Source organism: Triturus cristatus, chromosome 3_2 (assembly GCF_964204655.1).
Source record: "Triturus cristatus chromosome 3_2, aTriCri1.1, whole genome shotgun sequence".
NCBI lineage: Eukaryota > Metazoa > Chordata > Amphibia > Caudata > Salamandridae > Triturus > Triturus cristatus.
In genome coordinates this window covers 20,692,682-20,712,364 of record NC_140584.1, presented here as the reverse complement: position 1 = coordinate 20,712,364, position 19,683 = coordinate 20,692,682, and the positions used below count along the sequence as shown (strand labels likewise).

The following is a 19,683-nucleotide window of genomic DNA, read 5'->3' as shown; positions in this document are numbered from 1 at the left end:
ACGTGCTTGATGAATAGGGTGACTCAGCGCCTGGTTTAAAATAAGAAATCACTGCCCAAGCATGTTTCCTTCTTGACAGTGTTGCCCTGTCTGAATGAAAAGACCGTAGCCGAACGCTCTTCTTGATGACTTCCTTTAGCGCCGGCTGTGAGAGATTTGTTCCCCACAATTTTTTGACTCCGAGTAGTTGTAGGCTGTAATCCAGGTGATGCCGATATTTGTGGCTGGTGTGGCTTTTCAATACTTCCTGCCAAAGTCTAGCCTCCAGAGAGCCCTCCCGGGCTTGCTGCAATCTGTTGCACAGCTTTATGAACGCACCAGCCTCTGCTCCATGGTGGTCTAGTAGGACTAGTTCGAGTCGAACTTGGGCTGGCGAAGCTGATCTTGGCAGGCCGAATGTGTGTTTAAAAATGTTGCTAGTTAGATTATTTAGTAAAATACTTGCTGTACCCTTCATGATCTCGTGCCCACCAACAGGGACTTGGTTATCTTCGCCTTCACCACCTTCAGCATAGGGGTTACGCTTGAGCCAAGTAGATGTTGAGACAATTTCACAACGGCGGCCTCCAGTGACAAAGCTTTGGCCCTTAGTACTTCTTTCTGCTTGAGGAATGAACATCTAGTGTTGAGGAAGATTCCCAAATATTTATAGTAGGGTGTTGATTCAAGCTTTACATTATTGAAATGCCACCCTCCGTGTGGCCTCTTTTGCTTCCCAAAAGAAAGAGAAGTGGTGGCTTTGCCTTTAGTTTAAATGGCAAAGTTGGACTGGCAGTATGACAACTACCCTTCCAGTCTGCAGTGGCAGGCTTGGAGCTAGTTTGTACTTTGTCATATGCAGGTTAGCACAACCAGTGCTGCAGCCCCCCTGAGTCGACACTCTGCCTTACATGCCCTAGGTATCCTGGGTGCCACACACCAGGGACTTATAAGTAAGTCAGTTCTTGCCAATTAGGGTTAATTAATTCAACATATACTTTTTAAGGGGTTAGATCACTGGCACTACAGTCCGATAAGCAGGCCTCAGTACACTCTCAGAGTCGAAATATCAGCAACTAGTACTCCAAATGAGGGCAAAAAGTGGGTAAAAAACCTGCAAGAATCCTTACACACATTTAAAACAAGAGAAGGGCAGACAGCCCACTTTAAACCAGTTGAAGCACAGACTTTGGCCAAGTTGTTCTAGAGTGTGCTATTGGCTCTCTCCACAATTCCTAAAGATTGTTGTCAATAACTTCAATGAAATGTTTGGTTTATCGCAAACGCTGTGCAGATTATTTGCACAATCTCATTCTTAAAATGAGTTCCATCATCAATCTCAATCTCAATAGAAGTAAGAAGGCCAAATCTAGGTATTTACTCCCTCAATAGCAATTTAGCACCTGTAAGGCTATCTTATCTCCTGGTGGGATATGCCTCCACCCATTTAGAAAACAAGCAGATTATTGCCAAGATGTACTTCAAACTGTTACAATTTGGGATCTCAGTAAAATTCGATTGGAGTCTTGTAAATGGTGGATCTTCCGATTTGCCAATATGGTTCATAAGTGTAACTGTTCTCTTGCCTTGTTTATTCAAACAACTGCAACATTTCGAAAATCTGTATTTTCCCAGTACTTCTTGAATATTCCAAACAGACTATTCCTACCTTCATGTGACCTGCTGTGCAAATATATTTTTACATGGAGTATAACATTGACTTAGGTAAGATAAATGTATTCTCACAATACGCATACAAATCCTGATAATATTTTTTTGTAGCCTGGTCTCTCCCATTTTTCTTTACTCATCTTCTTGGGCATCCTCCTGTAAATATCTCAATTCCCTCAAAGAATTGTGCATTGAATCCATAAACATACAGTTTACGTTCTCTGCATTTTATACTGAATTAGTAACCATCGCTCCATTTTCAACCCTTTTGAATATCTTTCTCACCTTGTAATGGACAATATTTTGCCACTGGCCCACTTGCGTTCCATAAATCCAGTGTGTAAGCACATTTTTATAGGGGCTCCTGAGAAGTCATAAAAACCCTTTGTGACCATAGTCATGGACCACCCCAAAATGATACTAGCTCTCTGTATAAATCATCACAACCAAATTCTCTGAGAAGCAGCAAGCTCTGGTTATTGGAGCCAATTCTACCACTTGTGCTGAAGTTATGTTTGGTGGAAATTATGTTTCTATAGTCTCAGAAATGAAACCTACTGCAAAGACAGTTCTCAATGCTCTTTAGTGGTCTCCCAACGAAGAACCATCTACAATTAATCAGCCATTTCCGAAGGTGTTTCTTTAATGTCTGGGCTTGGTTTTGTACTTAACTCAGTTATGATCTGGCTCGTCACTCATCTTTTTACCCTGGCTTCACAAGTCTTGTTTGAAATAGAAAGCAGTGTTGCTGGGTCTAAACATTCCATCTCATAATATTGATATTCTCTGCTGCAAGCATGATCAACTCATAACGAGTCAGGCTGCTGTTCGTTATAAGCATTGTGTCTCGTCCTGGTAAAATGAATCTCCACCGAATGTGGACATATACAATTAAAGTATGACCCATAACAATCCCTTTACTTTGTTCAATGCCATTGCAAACAGCTGTTACCGATTTCAAACGACCTGGAAGATTTACAACTACTTGGCCTAACACAGCAGAAATATATGCCACTTGGCGCATTAATCCTTGATGTTTCTGTGTAAGAATTGAAAGTGCACACCCATTTCTCTCAGGACAGAAAATAAAAACAAGTTAAACTGTAATAGGGCATCCAGAGTGCAGACACATGACATAAACACTCTTTCAACTTATTAAATGCATCAGTGCATTCATCATCATATAGTACGGAATCTTGGACATCACTACGTGTCAACATTGGTTCCACGAGGGACAACACCAGTTACAGAGGCAACACCAGTTACAGAGGCTGGAGGCTCCTGATTGTATGGACTTGCTTTCTTTAGAACTTCATGGTTTCCCTGGGATCATGGGAAATTAAGTGCAATGTTGATTGTTGTTGCTGCTTAACATGGGTGCTGTTAAAAATAAAGAAGAAAGAATTACCCAATCCTCTCCTTGATATCCATAATAGAATTGAAACTATCCGTTGAGACATTTTCCATTCCTAATGCAAAGGAATTGAGAGGAACGCTAGACATATGACGATGACTGTATACCCTTTCTGCTTCTGATGGATTCTTAAACAAAATCACTGCTCGATTTGGTGCCACTCTCTAGCTTAGTATAATACGTCTTTATTCTTCTGCATGTATTCGCAAACTCAACATTCTATACCTGCATTCACTTCACTATGTTCTAATGCTTATGTCACAGTTCTACGGAGTCCATCAGGAGCCACAGTGGTTCCTTCATTACAAACTCACACAGCACTACATCCTCCCCTCTGTTAAATAAAAAAATTCAAATTTTTACAAATATATACAATTAGAGCTCTTCAGTGAATCTTCGTGGGGCTTGGATCACACGTTCCGACTGTGTCTTCGGACAACTGGAGACAGGCATTAGAAATGTCCATGACTGCCATTGGTGATGGAGAAACAGCAGCAGTCAGGGGTTTTTCAATTGTCCTTACAGACCCAGTCTCTACAATAACATCAGTGCGTGACAAGCCACATGTCGAAAATGCGAGGAGTGTCACGTAATCGACTTCCCAGGACGTTGGTCAGTAAACATTTGTCCTTTGCTGGTCAAAATATGAAATGATTCAGCATCGAAAGGAGCATCAGACTTTTGTTTTCTATGCTGACGAAGAAACACTCAATCTCCACTAGTGAACGTGACTTCTTTTGCATGTCTATGCTTGTCTGCATAAGCCTTCATTTTCCTCTTACGATCCAAGTCTTTCAAGCGTCTTTCTTCCTTTGTATTTGCTCTTCTGTTGGTCCATTGAGATAACTTGGTCGTCATGGCTCTACCTAACATCTAGGTTGCAGGGTTTTCCCCTGTAGTCGAGTGAGGAGTCGAGCGATAAGCTTGGAGAGTGGAATTTAAGACACCTTAAAGGTTGAGCTTTTCTAGTACAACACACTGGATGGCTTTCTTTAGAGTACTTATGAACCGTTCAATAAGGCCGTTGGCCTGTGGCCAAAGAGAGGTGCTCTTCTGATGCTTCACATTAGGATGATTAAGAAAAAATATGAATTCTGAACTGTTGAAATTTGGGCCGTTGTCAGATTTTAAGATCAAAGGAACACCCCAGGTTGCAAAGTTGCTGTCTAATCGCCCAATGACACGTTTGAGTGACAGATGAGAGATTTTCAATAAATGGAAAACGGGACTATTCGTCAACAATCACCATCAGGTGATGTCCTTTGTCAGTAGGACCAAAGAAGTCTACTGTGACCCTTTCCCATAAATGCATTGGCAACTGATGTGTTTAACAGATGTTTTGTGGTTTTTGATAACAGGCAGTTTATAGATGACAGGCCTTTAATTCCCTTTCAACTCTCCCATCGAGATGTGGAAACCATACTTGGTCTTGGAGAGCTCATTTGGTGGCAACAATTCCACGATGTCTTTCATGGGCGCATTCAGTTATCTGTTGTTGCAGACTCTTTGGAATGACAATTCTCGAACCTCTTAGAATAATAGCTTCCTGAGTAACAGAAAGTTCCTCTTTGACATTCTTAAACCTCTGATATTCACTGTCACTGGTAAGAGTTTGAAGTTGCTGGTACCAAGACTGATGTGTAACAATGTATTTCAAGAATTAATTTAACTTGGAAAATTCTTGTGGGAGGCCTTGCAGTTGACAGCGCCTGCACTTTGGCCATATCAGATGTCGTGCCCCCATCAGAAAAGATATGGCCTAAGAATTTTAAGTTTGTCTTATAAAACTCCTAGTTATCAGCATTCAAAGTTAAACCAACATCAGCGATCAGCTGTCATACAGGGGCAAGAGATTTATCATGCTCCTTCTGTGTAGCTCTGAAAGCCAATATGTCATCATTGTAATTGAAAGCATTATGACAGGCTATATGATGCTTCGAACGACATCTTGGAATAGCTTTGCAGCTGATGACACACCAAAACTTAGCCTCTTGTAACGGAACAGATCAACATGTGTAGAAAAGGTTTCAATGTACCCTGAATTCTCCTCGAGTTCCAACTGATGATATCCTTTAGTCAGATCCAGGCGAGAGAATACCTTTGCACTATTCATTTGTGATATTATGTTGGCAGTATGCGGACCTGGATGTCCTTCTCTTTCAAGTGCCTTGTTCGCGTGACGCATATCCACGCAAATGCGTACAGCTCCTTCACTGTTCTTTTGGGTACTACCAATATGGGATAATTCCCTGGAGCTGGACCAGTAGCAGGCTCAATGATACTGTGTTTAAGTAAGGATTCAAGTTCTTTTTCAAAAGCTTCCTGCAAGCAAAAGGCAATTTGTCTGTGTCTTTGAGCAAGAGGACAGACTTTCTGATTAATGTATATTTAAACTTTCATAGTCTTGAATTTTCCAGCCCATGAAACAATGAAGGGAATTGAGTTACTATTTCGTGATGAACATTCACGTTCTAGTTCATGCATATCAGTCCCATATCAGCAGCTGTCCTAAAGCTGAGTAAACAGGCGCTTGACTCCATACCTTGAAGTACATGAGTGGGTGCTCGTACTTTTGTTTTCTTATGCTTCATCATTGCTACAAATGAACCATGACTCATTATGTGCGTTGATGCAGCCCACGTATACAATTTAGTTTTCAATAGCGTAAGTCGAGGCAATGGAGACAGTTCATTATATTGCTCCTGAGGCATAATGTTTAATAACCCACCACTGTTGATAATGGAAGATATTGAACAGCCATTGACTTTATTGTGAACTTTGAACAATGTTTAAATGACTTTGGTGCTTTGTCATGTTGAATTCTCTTGGACCCATGTTTTTCCTCACAGGTGGCCAATCCAACATGCGCATGCTTCTCTTAGGGAAACATTGATATAGCACAACTATCTTCACTTTCACTTGATATTGATATGGAAGAACTGTTTTACGAATATTTAGATGTTGATCGACTTCGTTTGGTGTCGATTTGCCTCAGCTGATGTAGTGGCTTGGGCTCATGGGCGTGCGTTGAGCGTCGCTTCTGGAATGTTCGGGTGACTATTTTGTATTCGCACCGTGACACACTCACTCTCTCCTTCGACTTCCACACCATCACAAAATGGTTCTCCTTACCACAGCCTTTGCAGATCTATCAAGTGGAGGGACATTTAAATTTGTGTGGAAACCTAAATTCAAACCTTAAACATAACTTCTTTTTCTGTGGAGAATTCACTCTGGGTCTCTCTGCCTTGTCCTTTGGATTATTTCTCACATTCATGCCTGACTCCCTCTGGGCACCTCCGGCCTCCATGTTAGCAGCCTGTCGGTCAGCACGCACTTCAGCTCTGGCAGCGATGAGAACTCGCTTCAGACTTGAGGTTTCTCTCAGCAATCTTCATCTAAATGAATCTGACAAACATCCCACAATCACTATGAGGCGTATAGCTTCCTCATCATTACATTAATTGAACCTACAGTGTTTGATGAGCGTATCGAGTCTCAACAAATTTGTCGATGGTCTCACTGGCTTTCTGTCATTCTTGACTGAAGATGTACCTTTTGTCATCTACATTTGGCATTGGATTGAACTTCAAATTCAGGCTGCTTTGATTTGACTGTAAGTAATTTTATCAGCACACGACATTTTATTTAGGGCTTCTTTTACACCTTCACAAGCAAGATTCTTAAGGTACTTGATAATCTTCTTGTCATCTGCTTCCACAGTTGCATCGATAAAATGATAAAATGTCTCTATCTAGGCAGACAATGTGTCGCCATTTTTCAACATGTTGGCGGCATTGAATGCCGAGTGTGGTTTCATGAAGGCGCTGGCATTGGTTTCATGAAGGCGCTGGCATTGTAACCATTGGTGGAAGTTAATGACTTGGAGAGTAGAGTTCTCTCTGATGCTGCTTGGTGATGATCTTGCCTACGCAAACCATCTCTGAGTCCTTGTGACATGCTGGCCTCTGAATCATCTTTGAGTCTTTCAGGAAACGTGACCCCTTTCTTGGTCTCCATTGGAAAATCAAACTTTCACGATTTCAATCGCCACTCTCTGCTTTCTGTTCCTTGGAGACCTTTGGAATTGTTCTGAGCCTTACTGGTGGGGCGCTTCTTCGGGTATGGACGGCTCTGCAAGCACAACCCTGGGTGCTTTCTCTGGGGTCACTCCCTCCAGAACTGTGGCATGATGACTCTCTTAGTACTGGTAAGCAAGAGACTGTTTCTTGTATCACTTTGCGTCAGGTGTCTTTGTGCTGTCTGACACCTGGTTGATCTTTGCCTCACAGCCCTTCTGATCACAGTGTTATCTTGCACTTTGCTGCTCTTTTAAAACCTTGTTGCATCCACCTATAGTGTTATCACTGCATATGAATGTATGGCTTTGAGTTACGTAGTAGCACAGTACCTCTTTGTGCAGCCTTCCTAGCAGGTTCTTGGCCACAGATGTGTAGCATCCTCAGTGAAGCTTTCATTAACTTCAAATGCTTTAAATGTAACTGGGGCTGTGTTTTGACTCTGCATATGTCAAATGTCAATCCCGCACTTCAACGGAGGCACATGTGGCACGCACGAGCAGTTCGCTGGACCATGGCAAACTCTGTGGGAGAACACTGTTGATCTTTGGGTTACTTATCCCCTATCTTGTTGCCAGTTGTAGCGTCCTCCCTCGCCCAGGTACTCGCCATTGACCACGCCACACATGGAGCTTAGTATAATACGTCTTTAATTAACATTCGAAACCTGCATTCCCTTCTCTATGCTCTAATGCTTTTGTCTCAGTTCTACCGTATCCATCAGGAGCCACAATGGTTCTGTCATTACAAACTCGCATGACACTTCACATTCGACAACATGTAACAACAATCTTGTCAATCTTTCAAAGATCTTGTACGATTCTCCACTTGCCATTTGTCTTTTTCATTCCCAGCATGAGACCTCCAGAGGAATTCCTTGCTCAATCATTTTTTCAATAACTGGTTTCATTCTCTCTCCTGCCTCTTTTGTAAGTCTATATTGTCTAGTTCTAGAAAATGTTACATCTGGATTGACTTTTATTCTGACTGCTCTTTTAATCAATCCAATCTCTTTCACAGTAAAACCCCATACCTCCTATTTGCCTGTATACCTTAAATCCAGATTCAGGTCTTTTGTGGGTAAAACTAGGAATAACTTCACTCTTGACTCTTGTGAATTTATTTTGAGCATAGAATCCTAATGTTGTGGTTCAGTTACAACTCCATCTGGTGTGCAGCAAATCACACAATTCATTTTGCAAAGTAATTCCCTTCCCAACAAGTAGACAGACTTGAATCACAAAATAAACTGGTGGTTATTCACCATTTGACCTATTTTAACTGGAACATTGGTTGTAACCTAATTAACAATTTGTTTATTACTGATTCTTCCAACCTGAACTTGGCGCAACACAAAAGAGAGAAAACAATGATTTCAATAGTGACTGGGAATGCCCGAAGTGAAAGTGCATTGTGGTGTGAGTTAAAACTAGCTTGGAGGTGTCTCTAAGCCTCTACTTTATTCCTGAACCCTCCGGCCAGGATGAAAAAGTGAAGGACGGTGGTGATTGGGAGATGTAATGTGCTTGTTATACCCCTCCTTACTGCCAGGTAGTCAACATGTTTCGGCCATGTGTCTGAGCCCTTCGATTGGGGTCACGCCAGCCTTCTTCAGGGCTCTGTCGGTCCCAGTATATCTGTGTAGTGGTGTACCTACACGGCAGGAGCAGGCGAGCAGCTAACAGGAGGAGCACCACCCTTGGAGTAAGTGTGACTACAGGGGGTCTCTCCTTGCCGACCGCAATTTCTAACATGATTTAGGGGTAAACTCGTAAATCCACGAATTTTCTAGAGGAACTACCTTTATGTAAGGACTAGGGTTTCTGGCACCTGCGAACCTCGAACAGAGGTTTGAGCACTCCCATTTGCAATGCAATAGGTCTCGCGTAAATGCGAGTCGTATTGCATTGCAAATGCTTGTTTGTCTGGGATTTGCTTGGTGAATTCGCACTGTAAATGAGAGTACGGACATCCAAGAAGGCATGAATGGGAGTGGGGGGCGAGAAGTCACGGACTGGGAAGGGGGCGGGGGGTGGGGGGGACACAGGGAAGAAAATAGTGTTTCGAGTAAAGGGGCCAGTAGCCATGGAAGGATACAAATGACTGACATGGCTGTCATGGGGAGACTTGAAGTGCATATTAAGGGATCACTTCACCTTTTTTTGTCACTTACATACGAAAACCTCTTGCTGCATCGATTCACATTGTATGATAGCTTGACTTTGTACCATAACACATGGATGCCCCGTTGTACCGCTGCAAAATGCTCCTCATTCTGCTAAAGGATTTTTTGACCCTCTTTGTTCCATAGGTTATTACCGTTCATTTAATAGATGATACATGCATGCTGCTTCCAGACAAGCTAACAACACTATGAGACAATCTAGACAGCCACTATAAGAAACTTGCACTGCCATTACCCTCAACTCCAGAGATCTCAGTTGTTCTCACCCTTCCACCCCCTGAACTCGCCCAGACACCCAGATGTGAACGAGATCAATGTATGCACTGTACAAGAGTCCTATGTAGCATGACAAAAATAAAGAAAAACACCATCTAGAAAAAACAAATACTCTTAGGCAATGCAAGATGAAGTGAAACTTGTGATATTTACAGGGACAGCTTTATTAATGACATGGATTACTTGCAGCCCACCCATTGCTTACCATTGGTTGACTTTACTGCCACTCTCTTTTGTCTGCTTCTTTCTCAATGGCTTTTCTGTCCTAGCTTGTCAGCCTTGTTTTCCACTCCCACTGAGAATAGCCTCTTTAAAAGGTCTCTGATTTGGTAGCTTCTGTGGGTCCACTGCTCACTTTAATGAAACTACTTTTTCTTTTAGTTTACGCTCTCCCGAGAGTGCATGTATTTTCCAGCTGTCTCCTTTGTACACTTCCCACCCTATTGCTCTCTTGCCCTTGTGCTTCCCTCTTCCCGCCTGCATTCTTGTTGCTCTCTCTTGCCTGTGTGCTCCCCTTGCGCTCCATGATGTTCTCTTTCACCCATTTGTTTCTCTCTTTGCCCATGTGTTTTGTCCCTCATGTTACTTAATCTCCCGTATGCCATGTTGCGCCATCTATCCTCGCGCTGTGTTGCTTCAATACTCATCAGTTTAATTATTTGTTTAATTATTAAAGCATCTTGAACCAGTAAATAAAACAACAACAAAAAACCTCACCAGTGTAATTGTGTTGGCACACACAAGCATCTTGAACGTATGCCATGCCTACAAAAAGACACCCTGTCCATGTCATTGAGCTTTTGTTTTTTAATCTATGCTGCACAGTAGCCTCAATGCTGTACAACATGGATAAAAAGACATTGGCTAAGCCCATAGGTTCAAATACGTGAATCTCAGAACTACAGGGACTTAAATACGATAAATCACATTAAACAGCCTATGACTCACTAATACATTAATATATATCAGCCAGCTATGACCAAAGAGATGTGAACTACAAAAAGAGGAAGCTTGACTACTAAATCCAGTTTTTGAGACGTCTCCAGACTTGAAGTGCATTTTAAGGGATCACTTAACCTTTTTTGTCACTTCCATAACTGACATATGAAAACCTCTTGCTGCATCGATTCACATTGTATAATAGCTCGACTTTGTATCATAACACATGGATGCCTCGTTGTACCGCTGCAAAATGCTCCTCATTGTGCTAAAGGATTTTTTGACCCTCTTTGTTCCATAGGTTATTACCGTTCATTTAAAAGATGATACATGCATGCTGGTTTCAGACAAGCTAACAACACTATGAGACAATCTAGACAGGCACTATGAGAAACTTGCACTGCCATTACCCTCAACTCCAGAGATCTCAATAGTTCTCACCCTTCCACCCCCTCGCCCAGATGTGAATGCGTTCAATGTATGCACTGTACAAGAGTCCTATGTAGTATGAAGAAAAAAAAAAGAAAAACTCCATCTAGAAAAACCAAATACTCTTGGACAATGCAAGATGAAGTGAAACTTGTGATATTTATATGGACTGCATTAATGACATGGATTACATAGAGGGTTTTTTCAGTCTGGGGTGTGAAATCGTACTGTGTCTTGCCAGGAAAGTTAAAGATAGGATTATAGAGCCCAGTTCTAAGTTAGATTTTAATTGCTGCTGGTTCTGTGTACTAGCAAGATCAGAGACTGGGTCTGGGAGGATGAGCATCAAATGTCAACTATTCAGTTTTACGGCAGTGATTTATTGACATGCTGCACTGTACATTTGGAAGATCCTTAGGCGAGCTAGCTGAAAGTTGGTGTATGGGGCTCATAAGCAGCCTGTTTTTAGGGTTTGGTGGGTAGGTTTGGAAACTACGAAAAAGGAGCGCATCTGAGTATGTGGGAGAGGGATGTGTTTGCCAGATACACATATGGGTTCAAGATTTGTAAATCGTTTCAATGGGTCAAGGAAGGTTAATATGCGGAGGTTTTAATATTGCTGTATTGGGCAGAAGTTCTCTAATGCGTAGGTACTTGGTTGTTGAAACACGGAGATGTGATTTCCCTATTCTCTGACCAGCCTTTTTTTGAGATCCTGTTTGTCAACCCCCCCCCCCGTACCCTTATTTCAGTAAATAAAAATTCATAGAGCAGGCTGGTATCCTGTCTTCACTTTTATGTAATACCCTTGCCATTTACATCGGCAACAATCTTATGTCCAGTGACTATGAACAAGTTTGATGGATGTCATCGGTCTTCCTGAGGTGGTTTGGGTTTGTCTTCTGTGATGAGCTGTGCCTATGGTCATGGAGTCCTTTTTTTAAGTTCTGCTTTGTATTATGTTTTAGATATTTTTTGTGGAATAGCAATTCTGTGAAGTGCAAATATAAAATTCGACATGTACTGCTTTGCTTCATGCAATTGCTTCCCAGTATAGTGTTGTTCTGCATTATGATTACAATCATCAGTCAGGATTTTTGAAGCGTGGCTAATCACCCAATCTGGTATTCAGGCGCTTGCAGGTCCAGCAGGCTTACTCGAACAGCCATGTCTTGAAGGCCATTCGGAATTCCAGAAGTGAGGTGATGGTCCAAAGTTGCTTGGGGAGGCTGTTCCAAGTCTTTGCTGCGATGTGGGAGAAGGGGGTGTCCTCCAATTCTGTTTTGGTAGACCGGGGGAATATGAGTGAGTGAGAGGGAGACGTAGAGAAGTCTTCTCAACGGTTGGTGGAAGTACAGGCATTGGTTAATTTAGGCGGCTCCTTGGTTATGTAGAGGCTTGTGTGCACGGTTCAGCAGCTTGAATTGGAATCTCTTCTGTGCGGGGAGCCAGTGGAGTTGGCTGAAGTGGGGTGTGATGTGGGTTTGTCGGGCAAGGTCAAGGATGAGTCTGGCTGTGGCGTTCTGTATAGTCAGAAGTCTCTGTAGGAAGAGTGTGGCGATTCCTGCATACAAAGCGTTGCCATATTCCAGTCAGCTGCTGATGAGGGCCTGTGTCACAGTGCATCTCGTGTGTTGGGTTAGCCACTTGAAGATCTTGCGTAGCATGCGCGGTGTGAGGAAGCAGGCGGAGGAGACAACATTGATCTGTGATTTCATGGTGAGTTTTTTGTCACTGATGATTGAGGTTTCTGGCATGGTCAGTGGGAGTGGGTGCCGGTCCTAGGTCTGATGGCCACCAGGAGTCGTTCTGTGTGTTGTTGCTGTTGGCGAAGATCAGAGCTTCCATCTTGTCTGTGTTCAGCTGTAGGCAGTTGTTCTTCATCCAGTCGGCGACACTTGTCAGTAATCTGTGGAAGTTGGTTCTGGTGGTGCTAGGGTTGTCGTGAGTGGGAGGATTTTTGGGGTGTCATCTACAGGTGGGGTCTTGCTTGCATGATGTTGAGCCTCCAGTTTTCTGTTGCTGTGAGAGATGGAACAGGACTCTGTGGTTTGTGGGGGTAAATTTACTCTCTTGACAGATTTTAAGCTTCTTTGTCACGAACAAGAAAGAAGCTAAAGTATATGTTGCCCCTTAAGTACTGCAGATTCATGTGTTGGTATACATTGATAGACATGAATGCTTTTATTTTAGCTATCCCCTGTTGAGGGACTGAGAATTTTGTATTCTCTTTTTATTTGATTATTTGTTTTCATTCTCCCCCTTTTTATCGACAACAGTGTATATATTCTTAATTTTTTTAACTGTGCATGTGCTCTGCTTCCATGTTGCCCTGTATGTATGTGTTCATGTTCTCCTCTTTTTATTGGTCTTTGTACAAATGTTGTCCCTACTCACTGCTCTCACTGGACTTGTGCTCACATATTCTTGGTCTCTCCGTCACTGCTTTAGGTTATCGTTTACAAAGGGACACTTCCCAAAGATGGCTGAATGCGCCCACTTCCATTATGAAAATGTGGATTTTGGAAGCATCCAGGTAAGTCCAATTTATGCGTACTCTCTCAAGGAAAGTTGGGGATTTGTAACAATATTTCAGACATTTGCTTTTGTTAATCGACGCCACAGCGGGTGTCTTCCTGAGTGAACATGTGGAAAGCCATATGGTTTGGTTAGTTACATGGTATGGAGATGGAATCTTGTCACAACTAATAAAAATGAACTGCATATAAAGGACCTTTATTCTTAGTTTTTACTGTGCAAAAAAAAATATTTGTATAGATAGCTGCCTTTAAAAATTACACCGCATTTAGTACATCTAGTGTTTGTCTAAAGTGACTCCTGTTTGTATACAATGGGTTAGTCTGTTATGTTGATGAAGGATTGCAGCATTTCAAGAAGACGTCTTTAGGGAGTGTGAGATCTGTTCTCCTGATCAGTAGAAATGAAAGCTAGACCCAGTCATCTTTAATGCATTTTCTATTGGGGGACTGCAGAGGGCAGTAGAGACGTCCGCAAAAGGCTTTGCAGACTAGACCGATTAGCCTTTTTGGAAAAAATCCACAAGTGTACTTTGTGCTAGCCGTAGAGTTGTTCGACTTTATAGAGACCATTTTGTCTGGAGCCCAGCTTTAAATATCCCAATTCTGTTCTTGCCTCATCCTTTGGCATCCTTGGCCCCATTAACTGAGGGGACCGTTTTTGTGTTGGCTCTATTTCATTTTACTCTGCTTCTCAGACATAGGCTGTCGCCACGCTTGCCATGTGATACTGGTAAATTTTTTAGACTGGCTGCGCTCTTGGTCGTTGACCAGCTTTTGAAGAAAGCTCAGGTTCACACTGATTTATGCTAACTCTGTGAACCGTAATCTAGATTCCAGAGTGCTGCTTGCAGTGTAAATCCTCAAAATCGGCCTTGCACCAAATCAGTCCTTTGTACCATTCTTTGCACATGGGTGCCATGGGGTAGGTCGGGAACCTGTCCCACCCTCTGGATTTGGGTCTTGACTAGGAAGTGTTGCCGGCTGAATGCTGCGGCTGGAAGTGTGAGTCCAGTTGCCCTCCGCACCCCCACCTTCCTGTGGTGCATCTTCTGTCAAATACATATTTTGTTTTGCAGAGTTGGATGGGGTCGCAATCGGCTTGAATACAAACTGTGAAACTGCTGTGTACATTAGCTGATGACATTGCCAATGTTGTTTATTAATGGGTTATTCCACGGGGACAATCAGAATCTTTTCTTTCAACTGCTACCCTCTTTGCTTGGTAGCCTCAGACCACAACCTTAAGTGGTTTAGACACAGAATGACACTGTACACTAATAGCTAAATCAGGGATCTCCAACATTTTCTGCAATAAGAGCTTCTTTTGGTCAATGAAAACTATCCTGAGCTGCTTATATTATTATTGTCTTAATAGTGACCACATCAGACCAGATTACATCAGTGGCCACCATATGCAAGATTAGCAGCAGTGATCACCTTAGTGTAGATTTGTCAGCAATAATGTAAAAAAACAGGCTATGTTGATTTTGAATGACTCTATGTGGGTAATACATATAAGTCATAGCTGCATTCCCCCCTGAACCAGGGTATTAATATTGGTTATAGGTCTTCCAAACGCTACATGATTTATTACTCAATTATCAGCTTTAAAGATATTTTGGAATTAACCATTTCGCCAAACATCAGCTTATGAGTTCTGAAAATACAGACGTTTTCATCCCGAATAAACGCTTTTCAATTTTGGTAAACAAATATCAATTCAACCTAGCTAAAGCTTCTAGCTTAGTAGGCTGGGCTGCACACAGGAGAGCTACCTAGAAGTAGCTGTAGAGCTACTAGTCGCTCACGAGCTGCTCGATGGAGAAGCCTGAGCTAGACTCTGCAGATATGATATCTTTGCATGTGGCAGATAGATTTTGTGATCAAGTCTAATGTATTCAAAGCACTAGGTCAAGAACATAACTTTTGGCAAGTTTTCTATCGGTTGCTCTCTGCATCTATTGCTTAAAGTGGTGTTCCCCAAATAGTGGCTCTGGTTTTCTACTTAGCGATGAGAACCTTCTGATGAACGGATTGTTGTCTATTGAATGATGTATATGGAGCATAATCTAATTCAACCAACCGGAGCAAGAGCCCGCGTTCCGTTACAACACAGAAAACACCAACATGTAGCAATTTCAAAGCTCTACTGAGAACCTCCACATTAGTAGTGAAATCATGTCTCTTCTGTTTTTAACGAAAACTCAAGCGCCTGTGTAATTTCAAAAATATTACACGTTGCTACTGTGGCTTTACTTTGGCTTGAGATCCCCGACTTGGCTATGGGGCGAAACAGGGTTCGGTAGTGTGGAGCTTTAATGGAGAGTCATCTTTTGCAATGCTCATCAAAATGGAATATGGCTTTTAATATATGTTCATTCATCGGAAACATGTAATGTCACCGTTCGGTTAGCAGTAGATTGCAGTTCTTCAAACAGCTTGGTAAAATTGTTGTGACTTAGAAATAAATTGAGTATTAGTGCCTGAAGTAACTTCTAACGCAGGTTCAATGAAGAAAGGTAGATATATTCGGAGAAGACAGCTTAGACATCCAAAGCTGGCAGTAACATTCACTTAACTCCCAACCGCTTGTGTGGAATCACCATGGAGTAGAATGCAAATGACATTCTGATACCATAGGTATTCTTAGGTTGGAACACCACAATGCCTCCACTCGGCCCCCAAATAGGCCATACTTTTAGAATGAGAACCGTTTGACATTTCAGGTCATTGCAAGTGAGCTTGGTGTTCTGGTGTAAGTACAACATGGTGTGATCGTGTGCCTTATGGTTAGCGTGTTGGCACAGTTGATATCGTAGTTCCCACATCTCGCTCACTGACTCAAACAGAGTGGATCCCTGGTTCTAAGGCATGACACCTTGACGTACACCCCTCAACGCACACTTGCACTCAAACAGTGCCAGCTCCCCACTTGGACGCCTTGCTTTGCTCCTCTTAACACTTCTTCCTAGTCATTCTCCTGACCAAGCGCTGCATCAGGACTCCTGTGAGAGGATTAGTGCACGTCTCTGCTCCTTATGCTCATCGCCAGCTCTCTTTATCAAGCCCGCATGAACCAACCCCTCTTCGCATGTGTAGTGTCCTGCTGTATACATCAAGTAGCAGTCCCTTCCAAGGGCTGTGTTTACTCCCACCCCACCCCCATCCAACCCAGGTTTCACTAGTCAGGTGACCCTGCTAATAAAAGGAGCCAGGCACACATGCTTGTGGTCACTTATACACACAGTAATGGTGTCTCCGTGTCATTATTACCGTGGCAGATTGTCCCAAGGAACATGACACACATCATCGATGCGGTGTGCTCTTCCCAGGCTAGGTAACCGCTCTCCAAAACAAACTGGCGGTGTTAATGCGCTATTTAAATTAAGGCCAGTTTTTTTTTTTGGTCAAGAGGCCAGTTTTAATAGTTTACCGTGATATCTGCTTCCTTCCTCATCATGTCTTTAAGTGGTATTGCGTTCTCTTCATTTTTTTTAATTGACATGTTTTTATTAGGGTTTTTTCATGGAATGCATTACAAGTAATAATCATCAGTATTATCATAAGTTCTTGTACTACGGCACAGCATAACATTAGGGATCTATAGGGAAGTTAGCGTGTGTATGTGCTGTAGTCCGTCAGTGGCTCATATCTCCCGTGGTGTCTTGAGAGACTCGTCTTCCCAGTGGTCGGCTCCGTCTGGCCCCCATGCATGCCGACCTAGTCGTGCCTACATTTTCGGCCTCGGTCGGGGGACGGTTGCCCCTTCCTATCGAGGTCCGAGCTGCGGTCCCCTCCTTCCTGGATTCCCTGTCATGTCATGTAACTACAAACAACGGTGTTGAAACCGCTAACTGGGGCTCTTACTGCCTACGGGGCGGCTTGAACAGGGCCCTTGGGTAGGGGAGGGGTCTCGTAACTGGGTAGGGGAGGGAGGGAGGGGATGGGGAAAGCATGGGGGGAAGAGGGAGTGCGGGGTCGGCAGACGAGAGAATCTCGTGGTAGATTGGGTATGGACCGGTGGTAGGTGTGTGTGGCGGGTCCCGGGTATCCCTGGGTGGGGGGGAGGCGGGTCCGCTACTTGACATTAGGCGGGGGGGTCGGGTTCATACATGCCCTCGCGTCTAGGCATGTTGTCTGCCTTATGGGTCGCCTGTGTCTCTTGTCGTATCGGGGCCGCCGGGGGGGGCCACTGGGACGTGGGGGGCGGAATGTGTTAGGTCTAGGGTTTCCCCCGTTGCTCCTGTTTGCTTAAAAAGGATGAGAAGCTGAGCCCACTCCATAGATATCGGGTGTTTGCGGGCACCGTTCGCCTCCTCCTCTCGCAGTAGCTCCTCCTCTGCTGCACCCCACTTGAGCACCGCGCCCACCCATGCCTGGCTGGAGGGCCCTTCCGGGGCCCTCCAGTACATCGCAATGTTCCTCTTCGCGAGTAGAAGGGCCAAGGAAATGAACTTCCCGGATACCTTCGCGGATTTTCTCCTCGGGGTCATCCCCAACGCGCATTCCTCCCATGTGGTGGCGGGCGGGAGGTCGGTCGTCTCTTGAAGGACTTGGTGTACTCCCCCCCCCCCCCCCCCCCCAGAAACATTGTATGGACGGGCAGGCCCAGAACATATGTTTGAAATCGGCGTCCACTTGGTGGCATCGGGGACATTCGAATCGCGTATCGGGGTAAAACCGGTGGAGCCTGTCCGGGGTGAGGTATGCCCGGTGTAGGATATTAAATTGGATATTTTTAAAACGCGCATTCCTGGACACCTTTTTAGGAGATTCCAGGGCTTTACGCCATTCCGCGTCGTTGAATACTCTGCCGGCGTCGTTTTCCCACGCTTCTCGGAGTTTGTCTAGGGAGACTTCTGTGAGCTCCCGAATCGCTTTATATAGCCAGGTGATGAGGTGGTTGCCCGCCCCCATCCGCAGCACTGTGTGCAGCACCGGGTGTGTCGGTGGTTCCCCATCGCGTGTATGCCAGAATTGGCCGCCACTCTCCAGCAGCTGTCTGTGTGTCAAAAACTGCCCCTGAGGGAGGTCATGCCACTCCACCAGCTGTGCGTACGTCCGCAGTTGTCCCTCTTGGAACAGTGCCTCCATCTCAGTGACCCCGTGATCCGTCCACAGCCGGAGGGTCTCCGCGGTGTAGTATCCGCTCCGTCGGGGGAAGCCCACAAGGGGGAGCAGAGGGGAATATATTGGCTGGCCCCTCGACATGCGGTGTATCCGCATCATGCATCTGCGGGCTATAGCAACCTGGAGCGGGTGTGTACGTGCCGGTTTGGAGCCCGGCATGAGCAGTCGGCGGATCATCGGTAGAGGAAGTTTGCCGCCCTCTGTGATCGTCTCCCCCACATGTCGCTCCGCCGTCCAGTGTGACAGCCACTGGAGCTGCGCCGCGAGAAAATACGATTCAAAGGATGGCGCTCCCAGGCCGCCAGCGGTCGTGGGGAGGTACAGTGTACGCAGCGCCACTCGGTGGCGACTGCCCCCCCCAAATCAGGGTTGTCAGCAACGCGTCTAGCTCCCGGAAGAAGGAACGTGGCGGTATGATGGGGAGATTCGCGAAGTAGTAGAGCATCCTTGGGACCATGATCATTTTTGCCAGAGCGACGCGCCCTATGGGGGCTAACGGCAATGTCTTCCAGAACCCTACCGCCGAACGCAGCCCCGTCAGCGCTCTTCGGTGGTTCCCCTCAAAGAGGTCACTGGGGGAGTGATATAGGCGTACCCCCAAGTATCTGGGGGCCGTCCCGTCCCATCGCAGCGCCCGATCGCCCAACGTGATCTCTAGGGGTTCCGTGCGGGCGCCCAAAGGGAAGATGGACGATTTCTCCCAGTTGACCCGGAGTCCCGAGAGTTCCCCGTATTCTCGCAACGTTGCCCAAATGGGCGTGAGGTCTGCCGAGATATCACGGACATATATCAGGAGGTCGTCCGCATATAGTGACACACAGTGGGTAACGTCCGCTATGGGTATCCCCCATGCGTCCCCCTCCCGTCGTAGTCGTATTGCCAGAGGCTCCATTGCTAGGGCGAAAAGGAGAGGAGAGAGGGGGCATCCCTGCCTGGTTCCGCGGGTCACCGGAAACGGCGCCGATATGAGTTTGCCGAGTCGCACTCTGGAGGTGAGGCCGTTGTACAGCAGACGGGTGTAGGCCAGTAGCGTGGGCCCCA

The 19,683-nt window shown here is 44.7% G+C and overlaps 1 protein-coding gene across 1 annotated transcript in view; it reads left to right on the top strand.

Annotated features, from left to right (window-relative positions):
- The window catches only part of ARHGAP32 (Rho GTPase activating protein 32), a 1,461,643-nt gene that overhangs the window by 512,128 nt on the left and 929,832 nt on the right, over positions 1 to 19,683 (top strand). The window contains exon 4 of the mRNA XM_085647194.1: positions 13,424 to 13,508. Within this exon, the coding sequence (XP_085503320.1) occupies positions 13,424 to 13,508 (85 nt within the window). The remainder of the gene's footprint in view (positions 1 to 13,423; positions 13,509 to 19,683) is intronic.